Source organism: Adelges cooleyi, unplaced genomic scaffold, assembly GCF_023614345.1.
Source record: "Adelges cooleyi isolate 19-005CV unplaced genomic scaffold, UGA_ACOO_1.1 ACOO_flye_CR_arks_rails_tigmint_CR_PRNA_41, whole genome shotgun sequence".
Taxonomy (NCBI): domain Eukaryota; kingdom Metazoa; phylum Arthropoda; class Insecta; order Hemiptera; family Adelgidae; genus Adelges; species Adelges cooleyi.
Genome location: NW_026096090.1, coordinates 2617790 through 2642274, shown reverse-complemented (window position 1 = coordinate 2642274; position 24485 = coordinate 2617790). Strand labels below are relative to the sequence as shown.

The 24485-nt window shown below is 28.9% G+C and overlaps 2 protein-coding genes across 2 annotated transcripts; one reads left to right on the top strand and one right to left on the bottom strand.

Moving 5' to 3' along the window:
• Positions 1–1826: 1826 nt before the first annotated feature.
• On the bottom strand, positions 1827–18195 carry LOC126841719 (ATP-dependent translocase ABCB1-like). The gene is made up of 28 exons (XM_050578325.1): positions 17870–18195; positions 13810–13855; positions 11783–11917; positions 11493–11704; positions 10629–10770; positions 10271–10404; positions 10036–10207; positions 9818–9942; positions 9412–9583; positions 9114–9338; positions 8902–9027; positions 8638–8841; positions 8324–8575; positions 8063–8251; positions 7938–7999; positions 5581–5788; positions 5406–5509; positions 5215–5317; positions 4632–4775; positions 4465–4566; positions 4233–4394; positions 3974–4177; positions 3648–3889; positions 3423–3579; positions 3152–3346; positions 2879–3085; positions 2229–2375; positions 1827–2166 (listed from the first exon to the last, which is right to left on the bottom strand). Exons 1-28 carry the CDS (start codon positions 17956–17958, stop codon positions 1957–1959), a joined length of 4470 nt encoding a protein of 1489 aa, XP_050434282.1. The 5' UTR covers positions 17959–18195; the 3' UTR covers positions 1827–1956.
• Positions 18196–20911: 2716 nt separating this feature from the next.
• On the top strand, positions 20912–24459 carry LOC126841783 (probable ubiquitin-conjugating enzyme E2 C). Its single transcript, XM_050578437.1, has 5 exons — positions 20912–21308; positions 21426–21453; positions 22551–22637; positions 22711–22918; positions 23573–24459. Exons 1-5 carry the CDS (start codon positions 21205–21207, stop codon positions 23680–23682), a joined length of 537 nt encoding a protein of 178 aa, XP_050434394.1. The 5' UTR covers positions 20912–21204; the 3' UTR covers positions 23683–24459.
• Positions 24460–24485: the final 26 nt, after the last annotated feature.

Sequence of the window (24485 nt, the reverse complement as noted above, 5' to 3'; positions counted from 1 at the left end):
TTTATTTGTTTAATATTGATTTTATTTTAATCGTCACAAAACTCGTAAAAATCATTAAAATCGTATTGTATGAAAAAACAAAAACAGTTTACCGGCACCCCTTAATATTGAGATAGAGCGTTAGAACTTTCAGGATCTTCTTTTTTTGATGTCAACTTTATATTTTTCAAGCGGGAGCAAACTTTTTATTTTTAACGGCCAGTCTAATATATATATATTAGTATATACTATTAAGGTCCCTCGACCTTCGCCTTAATAATCACTCCCCAGTCCCCTCTCCATCTGCCTATGACAGCAGCTAACTCTTCTTTCATGATCATTCAAAACAAGTTAAGATCCTTCTGTACTTTATCTACCCGTCTTTGTCTCTAGTGGTCTCTTGATGTCGATTTTGTGTTTTATCGGATTGCCCTCGTCCCCGCCGGCCGCCACACGTAACTTGCCCAGCTTGTTCTTCAGCTTATTAAAGTTACAACCACAGATCAATGAATGAATTTAATCCTCGTCGCAGTCCGTTTATTTTTAGCTTATTTCTTACTTCCGGATTAATCCATAGGTAGATACTTCGTTCACATTCTCCTTTCTCCGGCCAAATAATATTACTTATAATATTTGTATAAAATAATATTAATAATAATAACTAACTTATAGAACTCTTCAAATCTCTACCTAAAAAATATTCATTACAATTTATAAAACAACTGTTATAGGTACTAGGTCTTATACTTAAGTTGATTTTATTTGGTTTACTCTGGTTGATAATTTTATATATTTATATTTTATGATATTTTATAATTTTAGACGAGTTCATTCAAAATAAACCGTAAAAATTCAAAATCATTAAAACTGATCGAGTAGAGTGAATGATTAACAATGTTTGTCAACTTAGGTTCATTTTGTATGAACAATATACAAATTAAATAATGATATGCTTTGTAAACATAAGATATTTATTTAATTAAATTACAGAATACCCCTCGTCGTCTTAAAAGACGTTGGTGTCGAGACCTCCTAAATTGTAATGCTACCGTTTAATTTCTAGCCGAAACCTGTCATAGGGTCCTATCACTGGATAGCTTCCCTACTCATAGTCTACAAGTCATTTATTACATTGTTGTCATTTTCTTATTGTATATTTTGTATGTACAGATTGTAAATGTTATTTAAAAAAAAAATTTAAAAAAATACAGAATTATAAATTTCTATATTTTAACACAACTGGTTAAACTTAACTGTTGTCGATTTCCAATAAAATGTAATTACTAAAAATGTTTTGAATTACCAAGTACCATTGATTAGAAATAATATTATTTATAATCAATGCCAGTACCTAGCTAATGTTCTGCGATAAAACCTTTTTAAAAATACGTAAAAATCGTGTATACCAAAGTTTGAGCTAATTTAACTGGTACTAATGTAATACATATATAAATAGGGGCTTTACATTTTTGATTACATAATACTTATTTATATTAAATGGTTATTTATAACAGTTGTGCCTGTAAGATTAGGTATCTTAATAATAATAATATTATATAATTGTTGATTACATTTATTTAGATTACAATTTACATAATATAATATGACTTGTGTAAAAACTTGTAATACATTTAACTAAAATCTTAACAATGATAAATAATAATTAATATTTCAATAGGCTCAACTCTTAAGTAGCATTTATAAATATAAAATTTAACATAAAAGTAATAGTCTATGTTTTTATTAATAATTTATGAAAAAAGTATAAATAATTCATTTATAATTAACATTTGTTTTTCTAATAGACAGCAACATAAAAAAATTTTCAATATAAAAACAAACACAAATTTGTAAAAACATGTTTAATAAATAAACAAAATATTTTAATAGTTCCACGGTTTACATTTAAGTATTGTGTTTTTACATACAATCACATGTAAATAGTCTAACAAATGCTCTTTTCAAATTCATTTAGAATTATGATCGATTTGATGATTCTTCTTGGCGTTTTATCAGCTCATAGTAATGCCCTTGTTGAGCTTTTAATTCATCATGAGTTCCTTGTTCCACAATTTTTCCATTGTGAACCACTGCTATAGTATCGGCCGATTGTATTGTCGAAAGACGATGAGCGATAATTATGCATGTACGACCCTTCCGAGCTTCATCTAATGCTTCTTGCACAACCTTAAAACATTAAATATGAATTATAATAATTAAAAAAATACTCTTTTTTCCTGTACACTTACTTGTTCACTTTCCGTGTCTAAAGCTGATGTTGCTTCGTCCAATAAGAGAATTTTAGGATTTCTTATAAGAGCTCGGGCAATGGCTACTCGTTGTTTTTGTCCACCAGATAGTTGACTTCCACGCTCTCCAGCCAAAGTGTCATAACTCTACGAGTTTCATTAAGTTCATTATAGTTGGTTGTGAATATTTATAGAGTATGCACACTAGTGATGGGAATCGGAAAATCCGGATTTTCACAAAAAAAACGCTATTTAAGCTACTTAAAAATCATATAAGTGTTAAATAATTTTACAATATAAAGCTCTATATCTAAGTAACAATTTTTTGATAAATATGTGAAAATAAAACAAAACACCAAAGAGATAAACTGCTTTTGAATTTCGGGGATTTGTTGAAATCCGAAAATCCAGAATCCGAAATCCGAAACTCGAAAGCATTTTATAGACAAAGTTAAGAGTTTTTTTTAAAAATTTTTATCAACAAATTGTACTTAGATACACATCTTTATATTGTAATAGTATTTAATAATTATATGATTTTCAAATGACTTAAAAAGCGTTTTTTTGAAAAATCTGGATTTTCGGATTCCCATCACTAATGCACACACGATTGGATTGAATATTTATTTTTAATTAATGAAGTGTCTTACTTGAGTTAAAGATGTGGTTATAAAGTTGTGAATGTTTGCTTTTTGCGCGACTTCTATTATCTCGGCCATGGTGACTTCTCTGTCGGCGCCATACGCTATATTTTCTTTTATAGAACAATTGAATAATATTGGTTCTTGAGTAACGATTCCAATGTGTTTTCTCAGATGTTGTACATTTATTGCTCGTATATCGTAATCATCCACTTCCTGAAATCAATTTGCATTTAAGAGTTAGTAATTTGCTATTAAACGTTAAAATATAATTGAACGTACAATTACTCCGTTTACAGGATTGTAAAATCGCTCGAGCAATGATACAACGGTACTTTTACCACATCCGGATGTTCCAACTAATGCCAGAGTTTTTCCAGGTTCAACTGTAAAGTTCAGCCCTCTCAATACTCGTACATCGGGTCTAGATGGATATCTAAACCTGACGTCTTTAAAATGTACTTTTCCTTTAATATCCTATGATTTATAATTTTTGTTTATTTGTATGTCAATATAGAAATGTTTAACTTTTTTATTTTATCTTTTATCTTACTGGTTTTGATCCTGAAATTGATAATGGATCGATTTCAGATTTCCTCCAAATAAGTTGGAAAATCAATATGGCCGCGTTTTTGGCTCTAGCATAATCCTGCAAAAACGCCGATGTTTGTCCCACAGATGCTGCGCAGAATGCCAAAGCGAAGAAAACTCTAATAGCAAAAGTTAAATTTAATATAATTAAACGATGATTTTACTTATAATGTTTGAATATAATTACCTATAAATGTCTGCAGAGGACATGTCACCAATTTCAACCAAATACGCGCCATATCGAAATGCAACAGAATACATTCCGTATATTACTGCTTGAGAAACCGCATACATCACCGCATACGTGACTGCTTGTTTTTTGGCAGCTATAAAAGGGTCTTCGAGACTTTCTTCATATTGAGACACAAACATCAGCTCTTGAGCCAAACTTTGTACTGTATGTATATTGGCAACGGTTTCACACGCGATCTAGAATATAATATAAATTTACCAATAGTTTTTACACTTCAAAATTATGACCATCCATAAATATTTTATATATTTTATTCTTACTCGTCCTGCTTCGTCCATACACTCTAAATCTCGTTTCTGACTTTTTCTTACAAGCGTCAGTTGTTTGTACGCAGCGCCTGCAATAATCGGTACACCAAGAACTAGTACTATGGCTAATTTCCATCCAAAAACAAAAGCAATGACTAAAGCGGCTAAGAGTGTCACTAAAGCTGATATTACTTGTCCAGCTCGTAAACCTGCAGCCTATAAAAAACACCAATTATATAATCTGGCAACGTATTACATGTGGTGTACATACCGATTTTACAATAGGAGCATCTCTGGCTAATCTGCTAATAAGATTGCCAGGAGCTGAGCTTTTCAAATCAAACCAAAATATAGGTTGACGTAAAATATTTTCAAAGGCATTCACTCTCATACGCATAATTAGTTTTTCAGACGCACTTGTAAGACCAATAGTCTGAAAAAAAGTACTTACAAAAATAAATATATAATAGAATAGTTTCAAAAGATATTTGCAATTGATTTACCTGTAACCACCAAGCTAGCCCTGACAATAATGCCAACACAACAAACATTTTAGACCAAAAAGCCGCTTCGGTTAATAATGCGTCGCCTTTAAGTGTAAATGTCTGCAAACAATATTGTTACGTATTAAACAATTTGTATTAAGTACACATTATTTATGTTTACTTACAGCAAACACTTGTCCGTAAAAAAGTGCGAAAACAGGCATTATAGCACCAGTTAATGCACATCCCGTGAAACCCATCAATAACCATGGCCATTCTGGAGCATTTTGTTTTAATAAATCTATCATTCCTATTTCTTTGTAATCCATCTGAAATTATACAGAACATAAAATATAACACAACACTGACAATTGTATTATTTATTCCAAATAATAGTAGCAGTATAATAACTACGGACCAATCACAAATGACCATCCAAATTTACAACTAATACACACAACGTAATTACACATTAAAACAAAAATATAATTCTCAACTATGCTGTAAATTTAACTCCAAAATTTTCTCTCTCGTCACAAAGTATAACCTAGTGTAATCCCATTTTTCAAATATAAACATGACTTTTGATGAAGGCTTGTTTTTTGGTCGAAGTTGAGTAAATTATAAATTAAGCAATCAAATAACGGGTCAACTAGGGCTTTTGTGTTTTTATGAACGTTTTGGCTAGGACTAGACTAAAATTATTTGGCCTTTAAAGGCCGCTTAAGCTGTAACTAGATATTAATTGAATTATTTATCAGATCTTACGTGGTATTCGTGATCATCCAGAGATTGATAACCCTTTCTAGAAAATATAGATACATTTCTTCGACTGCTTTCTTTAAGACCTTCTATATCTGAAGATTCCCATCTAATAAATAGACGTCGTACATTTAATTGATTACTGATATTTAAACTTTAGAAAATTGTCAGTGATAACTACAATAGAAAACACTTACTGAGAATAATCATCTGGTTGGTTCATTGACATCAACGAAAAGCTTGTATTCCTACTTCTTCTTCGGTATGAAGACATTTTGTCCATTTCGCTATCTGTACTGTCCTAGATATTTGATAAATTTGTTTGTCAACAGTTCGATTTAGTTATTTCATAGTAATATAGGTATGCATTACATGATCTGAGTATATCATCCTTTTCACTTGGCGTGTAGACACTTTTCTGGTAACGCTCATTTTACGACCGTCAGATCCTTCTACAACATAGCTGTCCGAGTACACTTTTTCGGGCTCTTCTTCATTCTCATTAACTATGAAAGATGATTTTTTTACAGTTTTCGTAATTGTAACTTTTGATCCGTCTTCAGATACAGTGGTTTGAACGCTATAATATTTTATTTTATTTTAGTATGAATTTTAGTATTGCTCAGTAGTACAAAAAAATGGTAGGTATGAGGAGGAGGTGAAAAATAGGATAAATTGTTGATGGGTGAAGTGGAGGGGAGCGTCAGGTGTTTTGTAGGAGGATGCCTATAAGATTAAAAGATAGATTTTATAAAACAGTAAAGAGGCCAGAAATGTTATATGGATTGTTGGGCAGTAGACAAGAAAACTGAACAGAGGATGAGTTTAGAGAGACGAAGAGGAAGACTAAAGAAAATATGGATAGACGGAATAGAGTGATATGAGAATAGTTAAGGTGTTTGAACGAGATGTAAAAGATCTATGAAGGTGTAAGACTAGGGTGGTACATCCCCATGTAGTTGGGAGTTAAGGCGAAGATGAAGAAGATACATAATTAATTAATCCCACTTTTTTACAATAGAGTAGTTTAGTATAAAGGGAGTGATTTTAGACGTGGTTATTCCCCAGGCAAATTAAGTTTTAATCAAGTTAAAGATCAGACATGAGTATGTTCATGTTTACTGTGAATCTAACGTGTTTTACCTCAGAGTATAATATTTTTGGGGATGAGTTCACATTGAAAACCCACCTATCCTCATCCCCCGAGTAAATTGCGCATCCAATTCAAATAAACTTGCTAGTTTTGGGTATGACAAAGACTTCAAAAATGATATAATCTTGTTACTTATGTTGTACCTAATTGTTGTAAATTCATGGTTACCTCCCAAAATATCAAGAAGGCTTAATCAGGAATTAGGATTCAGGTTGATCCGATTTGTTCGTTGGGTGATCGGGTAATATTTCAAGGACGCTTGCATAATATTAATTTCGTCCGCATACTCTTTTACGTGTAAATTAGGCCACGCCCGGAGACGCATTTAATTGCATTATGTTACAATTTTGCATTGAACCTATCTAGTAGGCTATACCCATGCAAATAAAGCCTATAATCAATAGCCTTGAACGTTAATTATATATACTCAAATGTTAATTTCTATAACAATTATAAACGTTAAGATAAGTCATAAAATTCATCACCAGGGTCATAGTTCTTATAATTTAAAGTTTAACATCTTATGAGCGTTGAGCATCAATAACAGAAATTTATTAAAAACCCTTATTAAAATTCATTGACTATAATTAAATCACAAAGCCCCCCACCCTCTGGATTTGCGCCTGGGTACTAAACATACGTTTTGATAAAATTTAATTTAAAAAAAATGCTGCGTTGTTCTCGTAGAGGCTGAATAAAGTAACTTTTCCCTTAAACTTAAGTAACAGTTTTTAAAGTAAAAAAAAGAACTCAAGTTAAATTTATATAAACAAATCAGCCATAAAGTCTTTATAATAATAATAAAAAAAACCAATAGCCTTTGCTGCTGAGGGAAATAATAATAATAATAAAAAAAATTGTTTACTAATGATAACATTTTATAATGTTTTTATTTTTTGAAAATATAAACTCCTTGCTTTATTGTTTTTCGTAGGAATTTGTATTTTATTATAAAAAGTAACTTTTAACTTTCTAACTTTTTAATGGTCAGCTTTATTGATGTTTCTTAGAAATTATCTATAATAATATTATTAACTATAATAGTATACGTATAAAGTATTTATAGCACTTAGCAGTATGTTTTGATACTAGCCTCACGTTCCTCGATGAAGATCTGAGCTAGTAACCCCTTACGGCAAATATATCAATGATGATCGTTATAGATTGATGTCTTAATTAATTATTTTTTAGAGGTTTACTAATTAAATATAATAGTTTAAAATTGTTTATAATGATATGTATTAGCGATGAGTAATATAATAGTATAATAAGTAGTACTTAGTAGAAGACATTTAAAAAACTCCTATTTAAAATTTCAAGAAGAGATGTAAAGATGTATTATTGAATTGCCTCCATAACCCCCCCCCCCCTCCTTACACTACTGAGTAAGTATAATAAAAACAAATATTCCTACGGAAATAAGTCGGAATTAAGTCATTGTGTGGTACTGGTTACCACCAAGTGTTTATAGACATAAATTAAGGAAAACGTTAAGTTAATTTACTCAGTTCCACAGGAAATGGAAATGTACGTTTTTATAATTTATGTTTCTTATATTTTATAGTTGACTACTTACTCGGTACGTTCTCCATTTGTTTCTGTATCTTCGACTTCGAAATGGGGTTCAAGATCCGGACTCTAAAAAACACATTTAGTTTAAATAAAGATTACAAAATTAAATACTTAAAAATTAAAATTTACTTTAAGGCTAGTTTGTCGTCTAACAGTTTGCTTAGTTGCTGTTGAACCTGATGTTATATCTGTTGTTTCGTCTTCAGAATCTTCTTCCACATGATTTTCTTGTTTCAATTGAGCACTTACTAAATGCGAATAGAGACCATTCTGAGCCATAAGGGAGTCATGGGTTCCAGATTCCACCACGTTACCTTTCTTTAAGATATAACAGAAAATGTATTTATTGCGTGTTGCATAAATTAATAATAATTAATTATAAAATATTACTTGAAGAGCGTAAATGACATCGGCATTTCGTATAGTGGACAGTCTATGAGCTATAATAATAGTGCTTCTGTCTTTTTGTGCTTTTTCTAATGCATCTTGCACAACACCTTCACTATGTGCATCCAGTGCTGAAGTTGCTTCATCCAGCAGTAATATTTTAGGATCTCTTACTAACGCTCTTGCAATAGCAATTCTCTGTTTTTGACCTCCCGAAAGTTGAGAACCTTTATCTCCCACTAAAGTGTCATAGCCCTGATCAAATTTTAAAGTAAGTTTAAAAAAATAAAAAATGAAATATTAATTTGTCTTTTAACCTTTGGTAATTTTATAATAAAAGGATGTGCATTCGCAGTCATTGCAGCTGATATTACATCTTGTTGTGTACAATTTGTTTGGCCATACTTAATATTTTCGGCTATAGAGACGCCGAATAAAATAGGTTCTTGTGAAACAACTCCTATGTTTTCGCGAAGCCAATGCACGTTTATATCTTTTAAATTAACTCCATCTAATGAAACCTTGAAAGAAATAAAATTGTAGTCAAAAACAGTGTAAAATTCTAAATTAGCTAAATTTACATTTCCTGATTCAGGGTCGTAGAAGCGTAAGAGCAAACTACCGATTGTACTTTTTCCTCCTCCACTGGAGCCAACCAAAGCTACAGTTTGCCCTGGCTCTATAGTTAACGATAAATTATTTAAAACCTGCAAACATTTCAGTTCAAAGGTTACGTTATTTAAAAATTATATTTAAAATATACAATTATTATGTTGTTTGTTGAATTTCTTACTGGTTCAGTACTTCTGGTAGGGTATGCGAATTTGACGTTTTTGAACTCAATTTTTCCTTGTATTTTTTTCAACTTCTTTCCTTGGGTGGAATAAGGATCAATTTTAGGATTATTATCGATAATTTCAAATATAGTTGAAGCTGCACCAACTGCAATGCTGACAGAGTTCAAAAATGGCAAAGCATTACCAATAGAAAATGCACCAGCCATTACACTGAAGAATACCTACATAATATAAATATTTACATGAATTATTAACATTTTAATCACATTGAAATAAAAATGTGTTGTAATTTACCGTAAATATACTTCCAGGCGTTGATAATCCTTCAGCAATTAAATTAGACCCATACCAAAACGCTAGACCATAAGCGGAGTACATGATCACGAACACAGATCCCAACAATACTGCAAATACATAGTACTTCTTCATAGCTAATTTTCGGCCTTCTTCTATAGCTAACTCATATCTATTTATAAATAATTTATAAAGTAAGTTACTAATAGTACATGGGTATATAATGAGTCCATTATAATAGTTTTTATATAAAAGCACATTTAGAGCGATCACTGCCTCCTCCAAGGAGATGCTTTTTGAACGGTCGCTCTAGAAGGGGACGGGCTCCTTTGACTTTTTGCCAGTAAACGGAGCGGCTCGTGACCATATATATTATTTATATATAATATTTGAACAAAAAAATTACCTTTTAGATTCTTTAACTTCTCCACCAAAAGCCGCTACGGTCCGTATATTAAATAGTACTTCTTCAGCTATTCCTCCTGCTAACGCATACTTAGCTTGCTCTCTAGCTGCTGTACTCGCTGAAATCTACACGAAAAATTGTTTTTTTTTAATCTTATTAGATAATGTTAATCTTATTTTACTGTTCCATTTAATACTTTTTTTTTTGTATTATTTTACCTTCGAAATAGCACCGGAAACTATTATAAAAAATGGCGCGACACATAATATAATTAATGTCAATCTCCAGTTAACACATAGTCCGACAATAATACCAGTAAAAAATGTGCTCACATACTGTGTAACCATGCTGAATTTACTTCCAATACCTTCGCGTACTCTTTCTAAATCACTATAAAATAATTATGTTAGAATTAAACATTTCCAATTGTGCATTAATTTTTTAAACTCATACTCTGATAATTTTGTAGTCATGTCCCCTCCATCACTTAAGTCGTACCAACTAATCTCTTGTCTAAGTATTTGACGGTAAAATATTTTACGAAGACGATGAACTTGTCGTTCACAAGCAATTTCCCAACAAAGTGTCTAAGCAAACATAAACGTGTGATTATAATCAAATAATATTAATATTTTGCAACAATAAAATACTTATTAATGTTTCTATATGATAAAATTCAAAATTTAATTAAGTAGAGAAAATCGAAAACATGAAAATTCAATATACGATACTAAATTACATTTTATGAAATAATAGACTATAATATTAAGATATTAAATTTAAACAAGGTAAATCAAAAGCTATTTTTTACTTGTATAAATGCAGCGAATAATACTCCCACACCAATGTACAAATAGTACAGCGAAAATTTTGTCATGTAGTTGTAAAATTCTTCAGGACTCATTGCTCCAGAACTAGAATTACTTGATTGTACAGGACTAATCGTTGTTTCTCTATAAAAGATAATAACAATAAAAAATAATTATAACAAGCTTCTATCAGAGAAGCACTTTAGTTTAAAGGTTAAGATTTCAGCTTGTTTTTTCACTATAAATCATGTCTTACAAAAATGGAGATGATCCTTCGTAGAATGATCGGAAAATATATTTTGTTTGAAAGAGGAAGATTTCCTGCAGGGTAAATTGACCTTTGGTTTTTAAAAATTAAATTTTTATACGGATATTGTAATTTGTAATAAAAAGCTTGAAATATTACAAATTGTTTGTCATTTTTCAAATTTTTGTTACATAATAAAATATTGGAGGTCAATGCGCTCTGCAGCAGGGGTTCTTATTTTTAGGGGCCTGCGCGCAACCGGTTTTTATGGGTAAAACGGAAAAAAGTCTCACGCCTCGTTCAGTGGTTTGATTACAATAATTTTTTGTTGTTGTTGGAAAGAGAGAGATTTTCTACAAGGTGGATTGGCCTTAGATTTTCAAAATTATGCTTGAACTAAAATAATACATAAATATCGGATCATTCAACGCAGTATTCCTTATTTCTAGAAAATCAATTCACCGCCAAAATTACTATAACATATTAGTAATATATATTATATTAACTTAAAAAAAAGTTAAAAGTGTTCAATATTTATTAAAAATACTTTTTATTTAAATATTACATTTATTTTGCTCCTTAAAAATGGTTTTAGGCTTAAGATTATAAAACTACATACCCTAAATCTATTCCTGTGATAGTATTGGACGTAGTAAGTCTTTCCATTTCTGACATAAAAAATGCACCCAGAGTAGAACTTTGGCCATAAAGTGGTGAATTTGTTACTATGTCACTCAATGTGCTACTATTTTGAGATGCATCTCCAACCGTTGTTAGAGATACTTCGAAAAGTGGATTGCTTGTACTGGTACTTATTGCAGATGTGGCGACCTAAAATAGAATATTTAGTTTTAATCAAGGTTTTGTATAAATTTGTCTAAATATTAGAAATAATTAAGTAATTATTACCGCAGATTGTTTAATGAAAGTATTGGTCATTTGACCGAATACCAACGCCAGTATTGGAAAACTTGATCCATGAATTGCAGAAAATAAGATACCGATGAACATAAGGGCCACATCTCCTTTGCTAGCATATCGAAACTAAAAAAAAAAATATGTATAAAGCAACATATTTCAAAAAAGCGATTTCATGTACATTGCAATTGAAGTCTCGTTACATTTATTTTTATTTATAAATTATGACAGTTTGACGTAACAGACTATACTTCTATTAAAAACTTTAAATATAAAATGTAATTACTAATTTGTAACACTTATAAGTATTGTTGCAAAACATTAAAAAAAAATGCAGTACAGTGGGGTCAGGGCATAGCGGGACGGGTAGGAATTATTATAACTGTAATTGATTAAATTACTATGAAAGCTTCGATGCGAATCTGTGGCTAGTAGGATCAAACCAGTAAAGTCCAAACCAAGGAAAGTAAGAAATTATTTTACGTAAGTGAGTAGTACTAATAAGTAGTAGTAAGTAGTAGTAGTCGTAGTCGTAGAAATAGTAGTAGTAGTAGTAGTATATGAGTAAGCAAAAGAAGTCCAGTGTTCACAGACAAAAATACAAATATCGATAAAAGCATTGTATATAATGACAGTTATGAGCTTGAAAATTAAATTTTAGTATTAAGGTTACCGTCTGTCTAAAAAAATGAATTACCATACTTACCCATATATCGTAATTAACAATATAATGAACATATTTTCATTACCTGTTGACTGTTGATTCACTCACGCATAGCAAACTGGAAATTGACTACAGTCAAAGTGTAATATTACCCTTTTTTTTGGGGGGGGGGGATTTATTCTTAATAAAAAAATAATTTGACAACAGATTTTTGAGAAAATTGTATATGTTAGAGTTCCATTCTAGATCTACCTTTGGTCTGGTTTTCAGGCCTAAATTCCTAAAACTGCTTGAAGAATGAAGTGAAAGAAAGAAAACAATTCTATCCCTTCTTGGGGAAAGGGTTTACGATATTTTATTGGTTTTCCAATGTTTATTGATAGTACTATATTGAAAGAATGCTTCATTAAAATTTGGAACTAATTCTACTATTTTTTTTAAAGTTATAGAGCATCGTAATTTTATGTTGAAAATTATGTAATTTTGTTGGGTGTTTTTCTCTATTTTGAAGGAGAAGGGGTTCATTTTTTAAATTTTTGGTCCAAAAAAATACCTTACAGGTAGGCACGATCTATAGAGTTCCTACACGAAGAAATCGGTTTAGCGGTTTAATATCGTGTGATATAAACAGATACAAAAAAAAAAATAAAAACACATAATTGTAATTTGTAAAAACAATACCTTCTCAGCTCCGCATCTAAGCTAAAATAGTTTTAGTTGTTAACATTTAATAGTATGATTTATAAAAAAATAATCACATTTTGTATTTATTAAGAAATAATAAAGTCCGTAAAGCATGGTTTTTTATTTCAGATAATCATAAAAATATAGCCTACATTGGTATTTTTGTAATATTATCAATTAAGTTAATACAACGATGATTAATGATATAATAATGGATTCTGTTTGTTGTACTATAAAAATAATGTAAATAGAGCTGTAACTACTATATTGATGGTGATACGTTATGCTGGGAAGGTCTTTGGTATGTGCTGAAACGTTGACTTATGTATATCGTGTTGCAAGAATAATTCTATATTAGAACCAGTTTCCACTACGATATATGTACCTCCATATATGATCATACAATCATTTACGTTTTATTCAAAATATAATAAATTCAAACAATCAATACATAGATGCTCTTATAAAGTTAAACGCGTTGAACATTTTATAAATAAACATGAAATTGTCTAGATAAGTCAAAAATAATCGTAAGAGTAGTTTCAAAAACCGCTATTTTTTCAAAAGCCCCCTCCCCAAAATTTGACTCCCGAGAATAATTCATCTACATGGTTTAAAATCAACCCCCTCTTCTTAAGTGTGACATTGTTTAATTCCAATTAAAACTTACTAAGTTACGTATAGATGATCTCTTTGCTTCCTTCTTTTTCACTGTCCTGTAAAAAAAAATATAAAAACTATAATATTAAATATTATTGTATTTGAAATACTTTTAAACGATAGCAAAATATAATATTATTAAAATAACATTACAAATATATGAAAAATGGGGGTAGACATTCGATTAGAGTATTTTTATTTTCGATTAGTGATAATTTTCATAATATAATAAGTGGTTAAATCAGCATATTCATAAAAAATACACAAGATGTATGTTTAAACATATTAACATATTAAAAAAAAATGGCTACCAAAGAATGTTAATATAATACCTCTGTAATTTGAGTACCTTCAAAATTACTATAGACGAACGCGAAGCAATAAACTAAACCGTTCTCACAATAAATAAAGAAAACATCTTTTTTTTGTTATAAAAAAATTAATTAAAATTAAAATACTGTACATTTTTGTTTCTGATAATTTTCAGAAATAGACGAATGACAATTTTACATTCTGTTACACACAATGATGTGAAATATAATTTTATGTGGACAAAAGACAATTTATATTTTCTATGGTATTATAAAATTAATTACAAACGATGTTCGATAATACATTAGAGTAAACAACTTATACAGTATAAACAATGCATTATCAACCAATATTGCGTAAAAGCATAAATACATTTATGAAAACAGTGACAATACCGTCACTGCGGCTACAACTGTAAAAAATGTAATTGTCTGGATTTACTAAAATCTCAATCCAAACAAAACATTTCAATCATTTTTTTAAATGTTTTTAAAAATTTGTCTAACTGTTAAAATGTAATGTATGGAACGTCATTCATTATTGGTAATCGTTCAATCTAATTTATAGGAAAAAAATGTTTTTATCAAATTACCGGCAAAATACGGACATCAATACACAAAATAAAATAAGTATTAACTAATAATCATTTTATTAAAAAAATATATTTTTGTGTTATAACTACAGTGAATAGTAAATAGGTAAACTTTTTGTAAGTGATAAATATTTGAAACAGTATACGATTTGAATGCATCATGTGTTATCGTGTTAAATAATAATTATAAATATAAATTCATTATTTAACTAAATGCATTATCTCGTGCATTGTGTCTATATTTAAAAATAATTGTTCAGATTATAGATTAATTACAATTCGGTGTTATCGTTTGTACACAGTTTCAACTCAAAATTACCTTTTGACCGTTTATATAACATATCAGACATCTGTGGATCATTTAGAAAAACAAATCATTACAATAAATACCATCATTCATCACTAATAAAGTACATATTTTTCATTCATATATTTGGTGTATTACTTTAATTTAAAAAAAATGTTATCATCCTTATTTAAATACTGGTTTTAAATAGCAGTAAACCTTGAAAAATTATAAATTAAGTATTTTATTCTTGGCTATATGCCTTTATGCTATACAAGGAGTGACTTTTCAATCGAGCCAAATTATTACAAATTCAGGTAAAAAGAGGTAAAAATTCTCTATGCGTTACATAAAACACGCGTGTATTTGCGTTTGAGTGTCTTATAATGTATAATAGAAACGATTTTAGTGACTAGTGGCTACATATTCTTCCTTTGAGTTATCTAACACTTAAGTAGTTGGTACAATATCTACGTGCATAACATTCACCACAATGATAATTATATACCGTACGCGAGTTCAGTATTAATACCAATATAAGTTAGTTCATCTTTCAAGCTGTCATTATTTGAAAAATCCCTACAATTTTTCACACCAGTATATTCATTGTAGTCTTGTTATAACTTTAATCTGTTTAAAAATACAGGTGATATAGGGCCAACACGATTTGTTAGTGGTCTATTAGTAGCAAAACTACAATAAATTATGGTTAACCGAATATTAACTATATTTTTAGTAGATGTTTTCATGCATCTTTTTCTGCGAGCACTTATACACTTTAAAAGTAATCGTAAAAACGTGTTTATGGAAAAGCGTGTAGGTTAAAGCGAAATAGTTCTAGAAAAAAATGTTGATACCGTTAAAAAGAGAAAAACTTAAATTAGGTCCTCTCGTCATTTTTAAAAAAAAAAATTAAATTATACCTTAAATACATTAAATACCTTAAATGCATTTAAAAAATAAAAAAAAATAGAATTAAAATATAAATTATGAATGTTGGGTTAATAGTATAAAAAAACCGACAAAAGAACCTAGATAAAGTTCTCAGTATTTAAAAAAAATGTAAAAAAAATTCGTTTACGATTATTATTTAGTCAATAATATAGAATATGCGTAGCTATGTTTAAATGAAGTTTTTTTTTAAATCGCTGTCAATGATGCTGTGATAGTCCGAAAAATAAATGAACTATCAGAACAATAGTCCTAGTTACTGAACTATAACTTATAATATTACACATCACAATACAACTCTGTTATAAATGGGGGTATGACGTCCTGTTAAAATTTCAAAAAACACAATCTTACGTATTTGTATGATATGTTACCACCATTAATATATTCACTATTCAGTGTTACCTTGAATAATTTACAATCAGGGAAATTGTTATGCAACATTTTAAAGGAAGAATAATAAAACATCTATAAATTATAATCTAAATAATTGTCTTTAGAAGTTTTGGAATTATTGTAAAATACGCTTATTGGCTCATTAATAGTTATTATAATAATTTTTGTTTGTAACAATATATCTTATATTATTATACTTAATTATTTACGATTTGGATGGCTAATGGCGTATTTCATAACACATTAAGTGTTACGAAATATATTAAATCTATATTGTCAAGTAAACAATCTGAATACACTGAAGTTAATGTATTTATATAATTTATATTTTAACTGTATACCTATACGAAGAAATTAGTCCAGCGATTAATATCTGAGGGTTTAGACTGATTAGACACAAAATAAATAATTGGATTGATGTTTTTTTATGAGTGTTGCTTAAAAAAATTCTTTTAATTCTAGCATACTTCTTAACTTTTGCTACCTGGAACCGGTTTTTTGTCGTCGGTAGTTTAGGTTAGGTTATCCGTTAGAGATCGCCGTAACATCTATTACCAGTTTACTCCTTTCCAAAATTCAAGTTAAAGAAATAAATTTTCAATTTGGCAGCCTATCAAGAGTCAAAACTAAAAAGCCAAGACAGCCCAGTGAATATAGATGGGAAATAAAAAATTTGACGTGTTTGCATTTTAAGAAAATATATATGAATATTGGAAATCCCACATGATACAATGTTATTTTGTACAGTCTTCATACCACAAAATTGTATTAATAAAATAGGTTTTATGAACAGTGGACTAGTAATAAGTAGTGGTGGCGTAATTTTTAAATTTTAAAATTCCAATCTGAAAATGTTGATAAAATTGTAAAATATTACTAATAAATAAACACTGATTAGTTTATCGTGAAGGATAATATTACCCAACATTGCCTAATATTAATCTTTTCAAAATCACTTTCTGTAATTTTGAATTTTTGAATATACCCAAGTATATTTCAAAGTTAGAATAAATTTTTATAAATAGACAAGAAAAACGAACTGCCAACAATCTAAATTTATTTTATAAAAACGTGAGATACATAATTTGCCAAAACATGTGCCAGAAGGGTATTTCCAGCTGGAGAATTCAAAAATACTTATAAAATACCAACAACATTCAATTAATAAAAATATACTATTTTATGTATAAATTATTAAGGTACTGTAGTACATATAAATCTAATAGCATACAATAATTAAAACTTATTTAGTATTATAATATAGTATTTATTATTATAAATACTAAGTATAAGATATAAATTTAGCTAATCGTTTTTATGGTTAAAAATAAAATTATGTATAGCCATACTGTTAAAAGTAATTTTAATAATATTTTTAAAGTAATTATACTTTAATGATATATTTTGTTTTATTACATAGGTATACATAAGTACAATTAATGTCCTTACGAATAAAAAAAATATTATTTATAAACTTTCATTCTAAATTAAAATATATTTATCAGAAGGAATAAGTTTAAAGTTGTAACAAACCCGTATTTTGTGTAGTTAACCGAATCCTTGCTCTTAGCTACGTCTTTTAATAATCCAATGGATTCTTCATTTTTTCTACCGAACGCCATGTAAGTATTCTTAGATAAATATTGCACTATTGACTAAGTATAATTTTAAATACACTGACATAAAAAAATTTCGTTTAAAAAATATTTAACTTATGATTAGTTATTACCATCCGTTAGCTAATTTAAATAATTGTACAGTTAATAAAATATTATTAAAATAATGATATTACATAAGATGCCCGAACGCATCATACGCTAGTACTAAACTCTGAAGATGAAATTCTAAAGGAATCTACCACCCGTAAACCGGGTTCACATGATGTTGGAACAACCGGATTGGTTTTCCACTTCCACTGTGTGTAGCTCAGACAGCAGACTGTGCCCCGCACCGTCGTAAGCACATATCTTCAATGTTATATTTTGAATTAAAGAAAAATAAAGTGCCGTGTTACGTAACTGGTTAAATTCTCTGGTGATAGCTGTCATGAGAACGGCAACGATAACCTTTTGTTATTAACCATGTTAAAAGTATTGAGATGCTTGTCCGAATCTAAAATGCTAACACTGCTGTCTATACTCGTATCAGTTTTTGAGGTTTTGGGTTCAATTATCTTATTCACAATTTGATGTATTGTAATATCTTTTTAGATTGTATTACAACATACAAATATTATGTCCAATCTAATCTAATTATAATGTAAAATATTAATAGTACAGTGTACCTTAAAACACTAAGAAACATAATATAAATAAACAAGAACATAATAATATATACTTTAAAACAGAAGTGTGAAAAATAATGTTTATCATTAATTAACATATTATCATTAACATAACTGCAGCCCTTTATTCTATAAATAAACGCTCTAAATCTCTTAAAATGTATTCATTAATTGTTAGTAAGTTGTAGTATATTAGTGTATTGATTAGTTAATTTTTAGGTTTGTACCATTCAGATTAGTGTGGCTTATCAATTACACAGAGGAGGACAGAGGAGGTTTTATAAATTGTCCGCCACTTAAAATCTAAAATTCTGTCACTCCTAGGAATTGTCTATATCATTTCTTATACCTCAGTCATCTAGATGGCTGGTTACACTATTTGTGTCAACTGGGTGATTAAATAATGATAAGACAATCTTTTTCTCTTAAAATAATTGCATTTTTATAGTTTTCTTTTTGGAGACATTTTAGTTTATGTTGTTTTACAATATTAGACAATAATCAAATTTTTTTACAGAGGTCCATCAACTTTTAAAACATAATATGGTACGTATAATATCTTTATTTAATTTTTTGCAAGTAGAATCATTTACTGAAAATGTTGACTGGTCGATAACCAGTTTTGGATAATTACTTTTTAAGTTGTTAAAGTTTAAAAATTAAGGCGTGAGGAAAGGTTAAGTGCAGTATTATTTTCATCTCCGTGCATTACTCTATCGCATTCCCTCTCCCGTCCCCACCTATACTAGGTGGTAGGTTCCTAACCGAATAGGTATAATATTATGGTACTTATTATAAGAAAACAGAGCTCCTATAATAATATTTCTCTAGGATTCTATAAAATAAGGTATTTTTTCTAAATACAACTACGTGTATGTCATCTATTAACATTATTATGTTAAGCTACGTTTAGACACACGTCTGACATCTTAACGTTTGTGTTTTATGAATAAATTGTGAATGGCGAATGCTTATATTCGCCGACATTCAAAACACGATCCAACGCCAACGATCTTAGATGTAAGCAGTAAGGGTACAAATTGCTAGCATAAACGCTCTCGAACGTTCACGCTTGTGTCTACAGTATTCTGATAAAAATAGACTTGGGTAATTTCGATTATCTTATCGAACTAATACTTTATCTTTTTATTTGTATTATATCTAATAGTTTTTTTTCAGAGTGGCTTGTATCGAATTTATTCCATAATTTATAATTGTAAATGCCTGCACCATGTCGTTTCATAGATTAAAATATTAAATATTCTTGGATTTTTAATCTCCCATCTTTAATTAGAAATAATAAAAAATACGCATAACTAAATATTTAAAAAAACTACTCTGTCACGTTCTCAGCTTAATCGTTTTTCTGTAATTTGTTTATTTTTAGATTAGGAAAAGAAAAAAACAGTCTGCTGCCATTATTGGCAGCTGTATAGATGTGCACGTTGGCGTACTTATAATTTTAAGGGAAGGGGATATGCATTGTCAAACATTTTATTAGGGGTGTAGACTATAGTTTATACTTTATTCATGAAGAGAAGTAACCGGAACAGAAACCAAAACGCGTGTACTCTGCCTAGTAGAGGCTAAAGCTTTTGATTTTTCCAGATAACATATAATTTTCCCAGTAGCGGGTAGGTAGTAGATGCACACGCTACACTTGATTCTAGTCCCCTGGATATTAATTTTAAAAACATGATAATAATAAATTTGGTAAGTGAATTTTTAGGAGGGCTTTTATAGTCTGAAAACCCTCTTATTTGCATCACTTAAATTTAAATTCAAGTGAAAATTTAGCATAAATTGTAAATGTAAATTGAAGGTAATATTTCACGGATTCTTGTAACTCAACAATTTAAAGTTCTCTGTTCTATTCTAATTTTTTAAATCAATGTTTTTTTTTTAATTTACGTTTATTGATAAAAATGTATATAGATAATTAATACAATTTACAAATGTTGAAACTTGTATGATATGTAAAGGTGTAGGAACTTTGAAAAATTCATATTAGATTAGAAATACGAAAGAAAACTCTAAAATAATAAAAAATTAATAATTAAAAAGTGCCATTTCCGGAATCCGGATAACTTCCTAGAATTTCAAGTTAATCTTGTAACATATGTTTTACTTGTAGAACGTCTTTGGTATTTTAAACATTGTTATCTTTGATATTTTGTCCGTTAAATTCTACACAATTGCAGCGAATTTGTGTAATGTAATTTTTAAACCAATCAGAGCGCAGGGATCCAAAACGTTAACGGTAGGGTGGTAGGGAAATGATCGACTAACGTTCATCGTTGTGACTTGTGTAATGTGTGTGCAGTGTATTGTATTGGTATAAAACGTTATTCGGTAAACTACTTCATTTTCTTATTCGATTTTGCATCAAATCATTTTTCAAGACGAATGATACGCCGTTCTTGTTAAGTAGTATAGTTATAGTTAAATTGTCATTATAATTTTGTTGAAGTTAAATATTTTAACCATAAAAGACAACGTAAATACAATTGTAATTTATCTTGTGCAAACATATTTTTCTTCGTATTATTGAACAGAAGTATTATTTCTAAAATAATTATAATCAATGGCTCAAAACGTAAATCCTAGACTTGAAAGTAGTTCTTCAAATTCTCCAAAAAGAAGTGAAGATATGAGTGACAAAATTGAATCCAATAAAGTCGTACAAAGGTAAGTGAAGACAAACCGGGAATTTAAATAACGGTTTTTACTTATATTTAATATAATGTCAATAATCACGATTATAAAGTTCACTTTTTGATTTTGCATCTTATTTGTCTGTTTCAGATTGCAAAAAGAACTTATGAGCTTAATGGTAAATTTATACTAAACATAATTTACTTATCCAATCTACATTCAGTATGATTATATGATAACGTTAAAACGGTTTAGCTTAATAACTATTAATCTAGAAAAAACTTAAGCAATTTATAGTTGTATATAATAAAGAAAATAATATTTAAAACCCATAACCATAAAATAATACACTCTCTACAGATAAATCGGTGAATATTTGTAACAAAATCTAATAACTCTAGTATGATTGTGATAATAAAAATACAAAATGAAAAAGCCGTGTTTAATTGATAAATCGTTTTATATGTTTAAAACGGTTTTAATTTCTTCAACTACATAGCGTGAGCTTCCTTATTTTAAAAATGGGTTGATGTTTTAAAGTGTTTACATAACATGAATGCATTATAATATCAAACCATTTTAATGCCATTGTATAAACATACTAATTGATACCTTTAATCATAAGCTGGATAATTCTTACTATCCCAAATCTGGTCTTTTACAACTTAATTTTTTTTAGGCTGAATGACTTGCACGTTAGGGCTTCCTAAAAATATTTAAAGATAAAGTTAAATATGTCTTATTCTTTTTTTTTTAGAAACTGGTTTATTAAAGAACATACCAGACATAATGTATGGATATGTATAGGATCGGGTCTAAAACACTACTGTCAAAAATAGTATGATCTGTTTATGTTTGATCTGTGCAGATTTTAATGTTAGATAGCATTAAAATAAAATATCAAAAAAATGTTATGTTTATTTTTACTTTGAAATGACATGACATATTTTCTATGATTTTTATTTTCTGATTTTTAATCTAAATAAAACGACCTTAAATTTCTTGGTATTTTAATAGCAAAAATTTGATAACAAAATTTTGTTTTCTAAACTAAAATTTAAAACTTGTATTTATAACTTAATGGCTTGACTTTTTTAATTTTTGATAAAATAATGTGGGGACCTAGTTAAGTGTCCGTCTGCTCAAAAACTGGAGAGATATTTTCTATCTGAATTTTTAGGAAGTTGTGTTGACAAAGCTGAGGCTATTTTTTAGTATATCATTATTATTGTAAGTTGTGGTAGTCTAATAAAAAATTATTATTACTATTTTTAGATGTCTTGTGACCAGTCAGTCTCTGCTTTTCCGGATGGTGACAATCTTTTTCGATGGGTTGCTACTATTGTTGGTCCTAAAGATACAGTAAGCATTATTTTTAGTTGAGTATGCTAATTTACGAGTAACTATGTGTCCTCATTACAAATATATAATTTAGGTTTATGAAAATTTAAAATATAAATTAAATATGGAATTCCCCCGTGGCTATCCGTACAAACCACCAACTGTTACATTCATAACTCCATGTTTTCATCCGAATGTTGATTTTGAAAGTGGTGCCATTTGTTTGGATATATTAAAAGATAAATGGTCTGCTATGTATGATGTCAAAGCCATTCTTATATCATTGCAATCTCTTCTTGGAGGTAAGTTAAATCTTTATTTATTTTTAAAGTAGGAATATAAATTTTGATACCCTAAAATGTATTATCATAAAAAACGAAGAGTTATTTTTAAATTATCCAAATTTTTTTTTTTTTTTAATTATTATCTATTTAGTCTTAAGGGGAATGAATAGCGCAGAATTTTATACAAATACACTCTAAAACGCAAAAACACTTTCCGAAGTGACTACCAAACTAATTTCGAAATTTTTGTTTGTTTTAAAGTTTAACATCTATTTTATAGCGGCTAACCCCCTAGTTAGTCGTATAATTTTTGGTCTCGCTTATATAAAGTGTTTATGCCAGGTCTGCCATGTGTCGAGTAAAACCCAATTTTTGTAGTTTAATTTTTACACAAGAAAATATGATGTTTAACCTTCTCATAAATATGTACATTTCCTATAGAAAATGCATTTTAAATATTTCCCTGCGTATTTATATAGGGAATCAGGTTTATTTAATTCCAAAATGCTTATATTCAACTAGGAAATTAATTTATAACATCTTTTACTTATTTGCGTTTAGAACCAAATACTTATAGTGCCAAGTTAGATGGATTATCACGCATCCACTACATGTTAGCTTAATATTATATAATGTAAATGTTTTTTTATATTTTGATTGTATTTTTTTCAGAGCCAAATAATGAAAGTCCTTTAAATGTTAAAGCAGCACAACTGTGGCCTAGACAAGAAGTTTTCAAAGCAACATTGTTAAGCACTTATAAAGAATCCGAATCTAACTGATACTTCAAAGCTGGTGTAGGATTGTGTCAAACAATAATATTTTTCATATATATATATATAATTATTAATTAGTAAAAAGATTGTCTTTATTTATTTTTTGTTTGCCTGTAAAGGATTGTTTCTCTAAACTACTAGTTATAACGGACGCCAGAATGTTTATTTTCTGTATTATACAACTCATTTAATATTTTAGTACTGATGTAATTCTTATCATAGTTTCATACAAATATTTATTTGTGTATTTTGTATGTTGAATATGTTTTTTACCATTATGTTAAATTAAAAAAAACATTCCAACTTAGGTTTCAATTTAACGATAAAAATGCTTTTGCTTAGGTTAACAGTCTGTTGTGTATTATCTAGTTTTGAGAATGTCATAACTTATAATGAATTTACATTTGACCCCTTTATAACTGTATTCCAATTTGTTAAAAGGTCATTAGTCGATAAATTAGAATTTTTGGGAAATTGATAAAAACATATCATATGCACTGTTATATCATACGAACATAAAATATTCATTTATCTGTCGCATCTGTCAAAAAAAGTGAAAATGGCTGAAATGAAGAATGATACCCTTTTAACAAATTGGCATTCAATTGCTTTATAATTTTTTTTTCTCCAGTGAAATTTGGTTAACAAATTCTGGAGAAAATACAATTTGGATTAAAAAAACGTGTTTAGTATTTGAAAACCACATTCGAAATAAGCCTCTGATTTTAAGTTGGCTAATAAGGATTAGATAAATAAGTAATAACATGATTTTGTATTATGAAATGTTACATGTTTTTTTTTAAATAACC